The sequence below is a fragment of the Megalobrama amblycephala genome, linkage group LG19, assembly GCF_018812025.1.
Source record: "Megalobrama amblycephala isolate DHTTF-2021 linkage group LG19, ASM1881202v1, whole genome shotgun sequence".
Taxonomy (NCBI): Eukaryota; Metazoa; Chordata; class Actinopteri; order Cypriniformes; family Xenocyprididae; genus Megalobrama; species Megalobrama amblycephala.
The window spans coordinates 6,156,606-6,170,762 of NC_063062.1; the positions used below are offsets into that span (position 1 = coordinate 6,156,606).

A 14,157-nucleotide genomic window follows, 5' to 3' on the forward strand; every position below is an offset into this window, starting at 1 on the left:
GTGCCAGAAAGCGAACGTCTCTGTTTTGTCTGCAGCACTAGCCAAGCCCAGAGCAGAGGCAGGAAAAAGTTGAGCTGTTAAGCATCCTTCACCTCCGTCTCAATCACTGTGCTTCTCTCTTCAGAGGTTTTTAAAGCTTCAACAGTAGCACACATCACTGTGGTTGTCACAGACGAATATAATCAGCTATTGTGTCCGCGGCAGACAGACTGATGTGGCTGAAGGATAAAGCCGGAGATGTAAATCTGCTCTTACCTGCTGTTGAAGCTTAAAGCAGGAAGGAGGAACAGGAGGTAAACGGCTCCGATGAATTTCATTGCTTTGTCTTGCTCTCATGCACTCGGTGTCTCTTTGCCCCTTTTTCTCTCGATCGCTCGCTTTTCCTTTCTCCCTTTCTGTCTCCCTCTCCTTGCTGGCTTGCTCACCCGCGCTCTCTCTCTTTCTCTCTCTCTCTCACGCGTTAACGCAGGCACACGCCGCGGCAGACAGATGCAACGCTGCGAGCGGTCTGTGTATGTGAAAGTGCGGGGCTCTTCGGCTTCAAATAGCAGGGATAGGGAGACGGACGGATTTATTAATGGCCAGAAAGCAGGGGGGGGGATCCGGAGAGGAAGACTGGAGAATGATTTGAGGTGGTGAGGTGATGTCAGCATCAATACAGCCAGTGGCTCCCTGTCTTTCTCTTCTACGTTCCACGGCGAGATGAATACCTGCTGGTGTGTCCCACATGATATCCATCTGTCTGCATTATTACCGGCAGCCTTGGGACGGGGCAGGGCGATTACATGGGCTAGAGGCGAGCAGGGTTACTCCACAAAGACCAAATTAATCAATTTTCGTGGAGATTACACTTTGATGGCAGGGTTCATTAGTTTGACATTTTTGTTCTCTGTTGTCCGTCAAAGTAATTGATGAGACATTTCCCTGCTCACCGTCTCATATTGTGAGATTAAGAGGGTAACCCCATGATGATAAATTTAACAGTCATGGAGTCACTTCACTTTACCTTTCGGCCGTGCTGCATCTGATGTCTCCATTCGCGTTCTTAAAACGGGTGGTCAAATTCTGGACAGAAGGAAACAAAACATCACGGGTATATGAAATGATCAACATCAGAGCCGGCGCAAGCTCAACTGCCGCTCTAGGCAAAACCCCGTCGTGCCGCCCCACTTTACACTCACAATTAAACTCGATCTTTGACGTGCAAAGACTGGAGGTTTTGTTTATTGATTTATTAATAAACTTGCACTAATATAAAAGCAACAAGCATGTTTTCTGATTTTTTTTCTTTTTTCATTCTGCAATGTAAAAAAAATAATCAACACGTAACCTCTACAAATGCAAACACTTATTGGGCCGGCAGTAGCCTACTTCTACATAAAGACAGTTTACGGGACGGGCAAAACACAGGTCACTAGACACACGAAAGCCGCAAATCGGAGGTAGTTCTAGCTAATTGCGCGTGCACAGCTCCATTATGAATAGAGGTTATAAATATATGGCATTTATAAATATTGTGCACACAAAGGTGAGCAACTTGACTCCTCCGCTTTCTCTCACACACATAGGCGAAAATTTGTTATTAGGCTATCTATTAATAAAAAACGGGAACAATACATTTTTTTATGTTTTTGTTTTTTAATTGTTGCAGGTTCCCTATATCATTACATTAATAATTATTATTATTTAATTTTATTAGGATTTTTGTTCTGTTTTTAATACAATTCACCAAAAAAATATTACACTATTAACCAGGCCTAACTAAGAAAAAACTATTACACTATCTTGAAAAATCACATTACAAAAATAAAACAACATAAATATTAGATTAGATTAATAAAACAGCATTTTAAAAATATTTTTAACATTTATTAGTGAATTTAATATTTTCATTTTTACGAGCTGGGCTAGCCTGGGGTGCTTTTCCCGAACAACGATGTAACTCGCTGCTGAACTACCATAGTACAATGCATCGTTGAACAAATCAACTAGCTAGTCACCTCTGTTTCCTGAAACCGTATCCACAAGTTTCCTAGGCCCCGGGGCGAGGCCAAGATGGCGTCGTGAGAGGACGGTTTTGCTGTGGCTCTAAAAAACGTTGCTCATATCCCGGTCTAATTTCTAATATGTTCATGTTCAGAACTAATTCAAAGGTGATGTTTGTTTTATGAGTTAAATAGCTGCACTTAAACGTATTTTTTTCTTCTATTTTTTCTTTGCTTTTTTGTTAAGTTCTGCAGACGCACCTTTTGCTAGCTAATCACTAGCTATAATCCAGTGTTTTAGCCACAAACTGCTGTGTTGATTTGAGAATATGGATGAAAAAGAAGAAACGCACTTTGCTATGCACAGCTATGCAAGGAGAACGCTGAGCTCTGATATGGATGCCGTTGCTGGACAGTCTGGTGGTTTTGTGCCTTTACCCGATACACCTGAACCCAATCCTGCCAAAAAAAGCAAACCGAGTTCTGATAGTCCAGCGGTGAGTGATACTATGCTAATGATATTCATGCAGAGAATGGAGGCCATGCACGAATAAACTTTGCGCCGAATTCAAGGAGTTGAAAAGACGGTTATTGAGAACTCGAACTCTATTAAACAGATAATCAGCTCTCTCGAATTCCACAGTGAACAGGTGAAGTGTTTGAAAGAAAAAACTGACGAAATGGAAAAGAAAATCGGAAAATTGGAGAAAGAAAACGTCGAACTTCGTGACAAATGTGACGATTTGGATGCTTACAAGAGAAGGTGGAATCTGCGTATCGCTGGGATTCCGGAGAAATCAGGAGAGAACGGGAAGCAGATGATCATCGACCTCTTCAGCCAGGTCTCTCCAAGCATCGCTGCTGATTTGCACCGCGGAGTTGACATCGCTCACCGGCTGGGGCCTCGGTCTGCAGCGGAAAAATCCTCCCGTCGTATAATAGTCCTGTTTTCGTCGCGTTCCCAGCGGGACAAAGTTTGGAAAGACGCCAAAACCTCCGACTTACTCCGAGAGAAGAAGATTAAGGTATTCGAAGATCTTTCGCAAAAAGACAAAGATGCTAGGACTCTTCTGTGGCCGACTGTGGAGAAGGCTAGAAGGGAAGGGAAGAGGGCTGGCTTTCACGGTCGGTCCCTTCGCTGTCATTGAGGGTAAAAGACTGACAGCTAAAGATGTAGTCAACAGGCCTAACGTTGTTTAGTGCACTAGTAACGTTTACTCATGAGCAGTTTTTTTCTCTGGGATTAGCGTGCGTTCTGCTTAGGATCTGTTACACTTTATTTATATATATATATATATATATATATATATATATATATATATATATATGTATATATACATACAGGGCTTGACATTAACACCCGCTAACCCGCCAAAAGCGGGTAGATTTCAGCTGTGGCGGGTAAGACAGCCACTCCCACTAGCCACTTTGGCGGGTTGAATATAATTTCAGCCTACAGCCAAATGAAAAGTAGCCAAGCTCGTCGTATCACAAAATTACAATTCAGTCACAATTCTTTATCGATTAACTTGCGGTTAGTGAAGGCGGGATAGGCGGAATCGCGCTGAATGACACAACAGAAGCGCTCGCGTGCGCGATCAGTTCTCCTTGCGTCTGAATACACGCACACACAGATGTCAAAATGCATCGTGTGGAGTATCTCGCGTGAATACAGTCGGCTATGGCTTACGGCTAAGTGGACGTAAAGAGGTGGGTAAAAACTGGATATGTGTCAGTATATGACGTCCATGCATTCAGCAGCCCCCAAATAAACTGTCATTAATGTTAATCAAACATCAAAAAATGTTAAATAAATGTATACATGTATGCTAAATAAACATAGGCCTATGTATCTAACAAAAAAAAATTAATTAATATTTGTAATTTGCTTCTTTGTTCTTTTTATATAGACTAACAAAAATAACTGTAGGCTACATAGCTGATATATACAATGTATAGTATTGATTTGGGTGGTCAATCTGCATTTGTAAGTTTGAAAGGGTTTTAAATCTTGTAAATAAAGTAAAATGACTCAAAATCAAGTAATTTAAGCATGCCAAAGTCAACTTTAATCATATAAAATGTAATTTCCCAACAGCAAAATTGTGGCTAGTGAAAATGCTGAGTGGCTAGTAACTTTAGAAAACCACTAGCCACATTGGCTGGTGAGCAAAAAAGTTAATGTCAAGCCCTGTATATATATATATATATATATATATATATATATATATATATATATATATATATATATATATATATATATATATTTTTTTTTTTTTTTTTTTTTTTTTTTTACTTATTTATTATTTTTTTCCTTCAAAAAGTAGGAACGGATGCTTAAAGTTACATTTTTGTTTTCCTAGTAACACATGTTTTAATATCTTAATGGTATTTCATATCAATATCAATAATTCGTTTTATATAGATAAGTTTTGTTATTTTTATTGAAAGGCTGATTAAATATTGGTTTAATTGTACTTATCCCTTTTATTTATTTTTTTACTTTGGGCATTGAAATGGTTACTACTTGAATACAGAAATTTAAATCTTATATAGAAACTTAAGTCTGAGCACTTTAGTACCGGGTGGGCATTTTTTTGTGGCTGGTTTCTGATCCTTTTGAGGAAAGTAAGTTGAACGGGTGCACTCTTTTAGTTCACTCAGTCAATTACTTCGTTGTAATTGTTTTTTTGTTTTTTTCCTTCTTTGCATTGTTCGTTGTTCATGTCATTGTCATTAATATCTTTTAACGCCAGGGGGCTCAGGGATAGTGTCAAACGGAAAGCTCTTTTTTTGTTCGCTAAAAAACACAAGTCAGATTTTTGTTTCCTTCAGGAGTGTCATTCTACTAAAGATGATTACAAATGGTGGAAATCTCAGTGGGGTAATGATATTTGGAGTTCACATGGCACTGAACACTCTGCTGGGGTTAGTATTTTGAGAAATACATTTAATGGGGATATATTAGGATCAGATTCAGATAGTTTGGGCCACTTTCATTTATTAGTGATTTCACTTAACCAACAAACAGTAATTCTGGGAAATATATATGGGTACAATACTTCCTTGGATAATAAAATTTTCTTTGACAAGTTAGATGAGAAATTAGCATATTGGTCGAATAAATTCCCTAATGCATTTTTTATATTAGGAGGAGACTTTAATGTATGAATTAATAATTCTTTGGATAGGTATCCACCAAAGACGACAGCGTGTTTTAGCCCTGCATTGCTAGGGCTAATGGATAAATTTGAATTGATGGACATTTGGAGAAAAAGATACCCTAACAATTTAGAATTTACCTGGGCCAACAAAAATGGGTCAAGACAATCTCGAATTGATTATTGGCTCATATCAAAATGTATGTCCAAATTTGATCTACATGTTGGCATTCATTGTACTCCTTTGACTGACCACAAAACTATCTTTATTAATACCCCTTTAACGGCAGATTATGCACCAGGCCATAGCAAAGCATCTTTGTGGAAACTTAACAGTTCACTCTTAGAATTACCAGATGTAAAGGATAAAATTAAAGAATTAATTGCTCACTACTGGAAAGTAGCCACAATTCAAAATTCTTTTTGTATCAATTGGGAGCTTCTAAAATTTGAGATTGGAGTTTATTTAAGGAAAGTTGGAGCAGTCTTAGCAAAAAAGAGAAGGGTTCTTGAGGACAGCCTGATCATGAAATTATCTCAAACCTGTAGTTTTAGTTGTATGTCTTCGGAGGAAAAATATGAAGTTGCAGATTTACAAAGTAAATTAGATTATTTATACTTATCGAAGGCTAGGGGTGCTTATATAAGATCCAGGAAAAGATGGCTTGAAGAAGGAGAACTTAATTCTGCATATTTCTTTAAGCTTGAAAAACGTAATTTTACCCTATCAACAATTGAGCAGTTATGCATTGATGGCAAAATAGTAAAAGATCCAAAAGGTTATAGCTAATTTTAGTGCTAATTTTTATAAAAATCTTTATACTTCAAAATGTTCAGAGCAGAAAACAACTTTGTTTCTGGATTCAGTTAATGTTAAAGTTATCTCTGAAAATGATAGAATGTGTTGTGATGACATTGTTACTCATGAGGAAGTACTAAGCGCAATTAAGAGTTTGAAAAACAATAAATCCTCAGGATGTGATGGGCTTACAGCCGAGCTGTACAAATTATTTGCTGATGAACTTTCACCTTTTTTAACTAATGTTCTTAAAGAAAGTATTGATAAAGAAGCTTTACCTCCTACATTAACGCAGGGTATCATCACGCTAATTCCTAAACCAAAGAAAGATCATACCAATTTGGACAATTGGCGACCCATCACACTCCTTAACAACGATTATAAAATTTTTGCCATAGTATTTGCTAAAAGACTAAAAGAATATTTGAATAACATTATAGATGAGACTCAGTCTGGATTTATGAAGGACCGGCATATAATGAATAACATTAGATTAGTTTTAGATTTATTTGATTATAGCAGTTTGGTGGAGCATAATAGTTTTATTCTTTTCCTGGATTTTTATAAAGCCTTTGATTCAGTAGAACATCATTTTATTTTTAAATCATTGCAAAAGTTTGGTTTTGGTGAATATTTTTGTAAGGCAGTAAGAACTCTTTATTACAACTGTAATAGTACAATCAAATTAAAATATGGTACTTCTCCTAGGTTTTACTTGTCACGTGGTATTAGACAAGGGTGTCCAATATCTCCTTATTTGTTTTTATTAGTTTCCCAGATATTTGCATCTTATATTTCTAATAGTAGTCTTCGTGGTATCTCTATTGCTAACAAACAGATACTCATCAGTCAGTTGGCTGATGATACCACACTTTTTTTGCATGATGCTAACCAAGTCCCATTAGCGCTAGAGAATATCCAGCAATTTTCCAAAGCTTCAGGCTTATCCTTGAACCTTTCTAAATGTGAATTGATGTCCATCAAAGAGTGTAGTTTGTCAGAAATGTGTAATATTTAAGTTAAAGATCAGGTATCATATTTAGGTATTATTATAACAAAGAATGAATTAGGAAGATGCTCCATAAATTTTAATCCACTGATTGAGAGTACACAGAAAAAACTTTGTATATGGCTCCAAAGAGATCTGTCGTTAAAGGGCAGAATTTTACTAGCCAAAGCTGAAGGCTTATCGAGATTAACATACGCTGCTCTTTCTTTGAGTGTCGATAGCGCCATTCTCAAAAAAATTGATACAATGCTCCTCAACTTTGTTTGGAAGAATAAAACTCATTTTGTCAGGAAATCTGTACTTATGAACACCATTGAGAAGGGGGGATTAAATTTTCTTGATTTTACCACTTTAAACAACACCTTTAAAATAAATTGGATAAAAAAACTTTATTAATAAGCCTGCATCTATCTGGAATTTGATCCCTAATGTTATTTTTTCAAAACTAGGTCTAAAATTCCTATTAACCTGTAATTATAACATAATGAAAATCCCTATCAAATTATCCCTGTTTCATAGGCAAATGTTATTAGCTTGGTCCCTCATTTTTAAACACAATTTTACACCTCACTCATATATAATTTGGAATAATAAGGATCTACTGTATAAACATAAATCTCTTTTCTTTGATAATTGGTTTAAAAATGGAATTATTTTTGTATCTCAGCTTTTCAATGAGAATGGTTTAATTTGTAATTATTCTGAGTTCTTAGTAAAGCATGGAATTCCTGTTGCTCTAAAAGAATTTGCGATTGTGGCAGATGCAGTGCCACAAGGAGTTCTTATGCTTTTTAAAGGGTTTTCTTTTTCATCCTTTTGTGACTCGGTGGATCTATGTAAAACATTTGTAGGTAAACAGTGCCTTTCTTTATCTAAATCAAAAAACAATAAGAAAATTAGAGTCTTGTTTCAGGAGGAATGTGTTTCTGTGCCATATGTAATTTCTTACTGGAATGGACTTGTGAGCAACATTCCCTGGAAAAAAGTTTGGACATTACCTCACAAGTATCTGATAACTAACAAAATAAGAGAAATAACCTTTAAGTTAATTCATAAGGTTTTACCCAGATAAGTGTTCTCTCAGAAGACTTAAGAATGATATTAATACCCTCTGTTCTTTTTGTTTAGAGAAACCTGAAACTACTTTACATTTATTTTGGAATTGCTCTTACACACTAACATTCTGGTGTGACATTTGTGACTTTATTAAATGTTATGTGAATCCAAATTTCAAATTTACCTATAGAAATGTAATTTTTGGCTTTCATGAATGTAAAAAAAAAAAAAAAAAAAGATATTTATTTTATAAACCTTATTTTTCTGTTAGCCAAGTATCACATTCATAAATGTAAATTCTCAAAGTGCAAACCTCTTTTTTTAAGATTTAAACATGAGATGAAAATGTATTTTGACTCTATTGAATTCTCTAAAAACCTGAAGGCTTTGAGAACAATGGATGTGTTTAAGGACTTGGCACTTAATCTGGACTGAAAGACTGGACTCTGGCGTATTGTTTTATTGTTATATGATGATGACAATTGTTGTTATTGTTTTTTTGTTTGTTTGTTTGTTTGTTTTTCTTCTGTTAAACATAAAAAAAATAAAAAAATAAAAATTAAAAAAAAAGTTTCCTACGCCCCATGAGGCCTTGCGTCAAACGTGGGAGCGTCTTCCGGTTCGAAGTAAACAAGCTGGACTTGACACTCATTCATTCAACAGTTGACAGTCATTCAAGATTTAACGATCCAAACTTGCGAACGTTTGTTTTTTACTTAAAGATTTAAGATTCCGGCATCAATATTTGAACGTTTTACAATAAAAAAAAAAATGTTACAGTAATAATAATGTATTAATTTATGTCAGGAGTGCACATCAATCATGCTAAATCTAACTGATATTTATATTGACATAAAAAGAAAACACAGACCTATTCAGTTGCGCCTGCTTCCATTTATTTGCGATCACAAGAACGCAAAAAACAAACTCCACTATGGCTTTTAAATCCAAAGGCTTACACATTTAGAAATATATTGATAACATACCCTATGTTTACGTCACTTTTCTGAGCATTTCTATTTATTTTCCTCTAAATTATGCGATGATTGCTATCCGAGGATGTTTGCGCGATCTCTCCGTCTATCTATCCTGATCCTTTCAGCCAGAGCAACAGAGGGAGCTAATGAGAAGACAACGGGAGTTATGAGTTATACGAGTTAACTGGAATGCGCGAATCTGTGAAAGATATGCATTTGTCAGGAATCAACAGGCACAGGGAAGAGACAGATAAAACATTAAACCAAATAAATACACGATTATAATCACATAAGAATTGTCTTCGTTCCTCAAGTAGTCTTTGATATTTTCCATAAGTAGCCTTTAGCATCGCATACAGTGGAAACGCGACTGGCTCTGGCACGCACGATACGTTAGGAGTAAAATATCACATCATACGGCTTTGGTGCTAGCATCAGTGACAGGTGAAGTACAGACAGCGGGTTGTTCATGTATTGCAGGGCCAGGATGCTCTTGTAGTCATGCAGCAGCACTTTTGTGGAAGGTCAGTAAAGTAAAGAGCAATTATGGCACGAAAACTGTTTATTGTATTGTGATATTAACTAATAATGTAGTAAACTGAGATGTTGTCCCTGAGCACCGTAACGACATCTTCTCATAAAGATTTGCAACTTTACAAAGTAAACAATGATCCAAAAAACACTCAGCCTCTTCGCTAATTAGCACACAAAATACCATTGGTATGCTGCTTCCGCCGCCTCACCGGAAGTTGTACCCACGTTCTCTTTTACAGTAGCGCCCCGCGGAAACAGTAGCCTGGTAATACCAGACTCTGCTACTTCACTTTGCTTCGTAGACAGAGTCTGGAATGGCATAATAGAGAAGTGTTTTCTCTCTCGCTAGGGGACGCTTGTCTGAAGTTTAAAATCATTGGTTACCCATAAGCCAATCAGATACGTTTAGTTATGACATATGTTATCCGCCTGTACAGCCGCATCGAAGCACAGACATCATGCATCGAACTCAAATCTATGATTGAACTTCCACTGTAAACCTGTTGTAAACACATGATGATGTGAGCGAAATACCGGAGTGAACATGGCTGTAAACGACTTTTGCAGATTATGCGAAGTTAATGCATCCCGAAGTTTGCATCCCGTGTCTCGTTTCCCATTTCCGCGGTCGTTTCGGTTTTCGATTTCTCTAACCTACAATGTAAAACTCGGCGCTTAGCATCTACGTCACGGCTCTCAGCCCGCCCTCTGTTCGTTGATTGGCCCGGCTGTTTCCAGACCGGTGGCAAACACAAAGCTCTGACGCTGTATCAGACTGAGTACAGAAGCGAAATGAAATTGAGCGGAAGTAGGAAGTCTGACGTAGTCAGGCTACGGAAACAGGTGGATAGAGGGTATGCACGTGACGTCACCGTCGACCGTTACGACTGCGGTCACGCTCACTGAGTGGCAAAAGACTGAAGGGGCTCGCACAACGGACGCGAAACTCAGCGCCTCGCCACGTCTTTAAAATACGAACGCATTGTTTTCTATGAGTGTACGAACACCGGCGGCGACATTCGGCGCCTGTTCGCGGCGCCCAGCTACGACTCAGAAAAAAATATAAAACAATGCGTTCGAATTTGTCGCGTATGCGAGCCCCTTTCGCGGCAGCATTGGTTTTCAGCGTGAATGTCGCGAAAAACACACAAAACACATCCAAAACGGGAAAGAGCTTTGCGACTGACTGTACAAATAGCTTTGATACAGAACCTGAGGTAACGTTATATATTTAAAAACTGCAGAAAGCAACAGGGAAAAAAGCAAATGGATCACTGCAATTCACAGAAACAGCTCGACTCCAGGCAGAGAAACATGGATTTGCAGTTATCATTTTGTCAAATTATTGGATTTTGAGGTATCATACCGTATATATTGTATTGTTATATATTAGTTTGACAACTCAATTAAATATTTTCCATCTTATATTCTGCATAATTGGGTGTTTTTCAATAAACAACACTGACAAAAAATATACTATAAAACTATATATGTTTTAAGGCTGGACAATATAACATTGATATAAGTGATCACGCGGATTTAAACCTACCTATATTGTAGTTATATAAAATATTCACAGGCAGATTTGCTTTGTGTGTCTCCCCGCCGTCGAAATCAGACACATATAAATGTCAGGAAACACGACTCCAGGCTGCATGTCAATATCCATGGATTAGGTTTATTTGACAAGTTGTAAGGAACACATTAAATTCCAACCTTTAGTGTAATCGTTAGTTTTACTCGCGTTTTCGCAGTTTCCCCTGTTAAATCCAGTCACGCAGCAGGTACTTTTGCCACTCAGTCCAGCTGAGGGAGCGCGCTTTCGGCGGGAAAGTGACGTCGATACATAGTGAATGACGTCACGCAGGTGGAGTAATAACTTCTTTAAATTAATCCGTTTGAGATCGAATTAATGCTAGAATTTCTGCTATAAATTACAGACACTAATTCTCATTTTCCTCGGTTATTTTGCTTTATTTCCAGATTAAATAAAATGCTTGTTCTGACGTACTAGAGCACGTACGCACATGCGCACTCTTCAAAAACGGTGCTTTAGCTCTCTTGACAAACTAAAATATATAAATGAAATTTGTATATATTCGAAATAAAAGATATACATTGTACTTAATGTCAGTTTGCTTATTTTGCTCAAGATAACGATTTATTAAGTCCACATGTCATATAAACAGGAAACTATGCTTCTAACCGCAGCTCGAGAGCTGTCGTTCCAACCACACTAGTTTGCGATGCAGTTTGCGCACGATGGTTTGAACTATGGTTTCGGGAAACACCAAATCGTTGAACTATGTAACGACGGAACTTGCAATGTTAGTTGGCTAACAATGCTTTTGGGAAACGCGCCCCTGTAGCCTACAGAAATTTCAACTTTTTAAACTTGTAATTATTATTTTGCATTTTAGTCTCAATTTAAAGGATTAGTCCACTTTTAAATACACTTTTCCTGATAAATTTACTCACCCCCATGTCATCCAAGATATCCATGTCTTTCTTTCGTCAGTCAAAAAGAAATGAAGGTTTTTGAGGAAAACATTTCAGGATTATTCTCCTTATAGTGGATTTCAATGGCTACCAACAGATTGAAGGTCCAAATGTCAGTTTCAGATCAGCTTCAAGGGCTTTAAACGATCACAGATGAGAAATAAGGGTCTTATCTAGCGAAACGATCGGTCATGTTCGAAAACAACACAACCGTTTATGCTTTATAAACAAAATATCGCATTGAATGTACTTTCCGCTTCCGCATTCTTAATAACACTTACGCTGAATGTCCTACGCCTTCCCTATTCAACTTACAGTAAAAAACGAAACTGGCGCCGCGTTTGTTCCGTAAATAGAACAGGGAAGGCGTAGAACATTCAGCGTAAGCGTTATTAAGAATGCGGAAGCGGAAAGTACGTTCAATGCGATATTTTGTTTATAAAGCATAAACGGTTGTATTTTTTTCGAAAATGACAGATCGTTTCGCTAGATAAGACCCTAATTACTCATCTGGTATCGTTTAAAGCCTTGAAGCTGCACTGAAACTGCAATTTGGACCTTCAACCTGTTGGTAGCCATTGAAGTCCACTATAAGGAGAAAAATCCTGGAATGTTTTCCTCAAAAACCTTCATTTCTTTTCGACTGACGAAAGAAAGACATGGATATCTTGGATGACATGGGGCAAAGTCCCTTTAAGACAAGTCATTTCACTCGGCGGCCATCTTTGAAACGCCTCTCGGGCATCCTGGGCATCATGCAATCTCTTTGAATGGGGAACATCAAATTCTCCGAAACTGTTTGCCAACCTTACGATTAAATTTCATATTTGAAATCACCAATGAAATCTAACAACAACCGGCTCATATATTTAGTTTCTAAACACTCGAATCATGACAAAAAAAAAACGATTTTTCAGGCTGGATCAAGCTAATGCGCATGCGCAGACCTAAATGCGCGTCTCTATGGAGGCGCGCGTCTGTTTCTATAGAAACCGGTGATTTTAACGGCCGCTGAAGTGACGCGATGACTTTACCAGTCGGCGATTGGCTCTTATTTAGAAGGCGGGACTTATTCCGCCATATTGCGCGTTACACTTTCTCCCATTCAAAACAATACGAGTGACACGTCTTGTGTTATTCTATAGTCTTTGCATGGGGGTGAGTAAATTTATCAGGAAAAGTGTATTTAAAAGTGGACTAATCCTTTAAGCACTAAGTAAGTTGCAAGTGTATTATTTATTTATTCATATCTGAGTGTACCTTCACTACTTGATAAGACGCGTGGAAATTGCTGCGTTGTGACTGGGGACGTTTAAACTGTCTAAAACAATCCCACACCCTGTTATAAAACACATAACCGTATTACTATCATTTAACATGAATAGTTATGCTACTACCTTGAAAGTCGAAACAGATAACGATGTTTCTTTTGATAATTGATGATATGGCGCTCTACTCTGGTCAAGGGGTGCGTTTCCCAAAAGCATCGTTAGCCAACATCGCAAGTTCCGTCGTTACTTACATAATTCAACGATTTGGTGTTTCCCGAAACCATCGTTCAAACGGACATTCGCAAACTAGTGTGGTTGGAACGACAGCTCTCGAACTGTGGTTAGAAGCATAGTTTCCTGTTTTTATGACATGTGAACTTGATAAATCGTTATCTTGAGCAAAATAAGCAAGCTGACATCAAGTACAATGTATATCTTTTATTTCGAATATATATAGTGTCATTTATATATTTTAGTTTGTTAAGAGATTTAAAGCACCGTTTTTGAAGAGTGCGCATGTGCGTACGTGCTCTAGTACGTAAGATCAAGCATTTGATTTAATCTGGAAATAAAGCAAAATAATTGAGAAAAATAAGAATTAGTCCTCTAATGCCATGCCTGTAATTTATAGCAGAAATTCTAGCATTAATTCGATCTCAAACGGATTCATTTAAAGAAGTTATTACTCCATCTGCGTGACGTCATTCACCAACGTGGTTGAACAACAAGTTTGCGACAATACGGTTTCGGGAAACAGTCGTGACTAGCTAGTTGATGTGTTCAACGATGCATCATACTATGGTAGTTCAGCAGCGAGTTACATCGTTGTTCGGGAAATGCACCACTGAGGTATCCCAGATTCCTTC

The 14,157-nt window shown here is 37.5% G+C and overlaps 1 protein-coding gene and 1 long non-coding RNA gene across 2 annotated transcripts in view; both read right to left on the reverse strand.

Moving 5' to 3' along the window:
- luzp2 (leucine zipper protein 2) overlaps nt 1-987 on the reverse strand; it is a 157,411-nt gene extending 156,424 nt beyond the window's left edge. The window contains exon 1 of the mRNA XM_048169087.1: nt 256-987. Within this exon, the coding sequence (XP_048025044.1) occupies nt 256-317 (62 nt within the window). The 5' untranslated portion in view covers nt 318-987. The remainder of the gene's footprint in view (nt 1-255) is intronic.
- Nucleotides 988-1,014: 27 nt separating this feature from the next.
- Nucleotides 1,015-14,157, reverse strand: part of LOC125254469 — a 76,268-nt gene continuing 63,125 nt past the window's right edge. The window contains exon 4 of the long non-coding RNA XR_007181671.1: nt 1,015-1,065. This is a non-coding gene — a long non-coding RNA (uncharacterized LOC125254469). The remainder of the gene's footprint in view (nt 1,066-14,157) is intronic.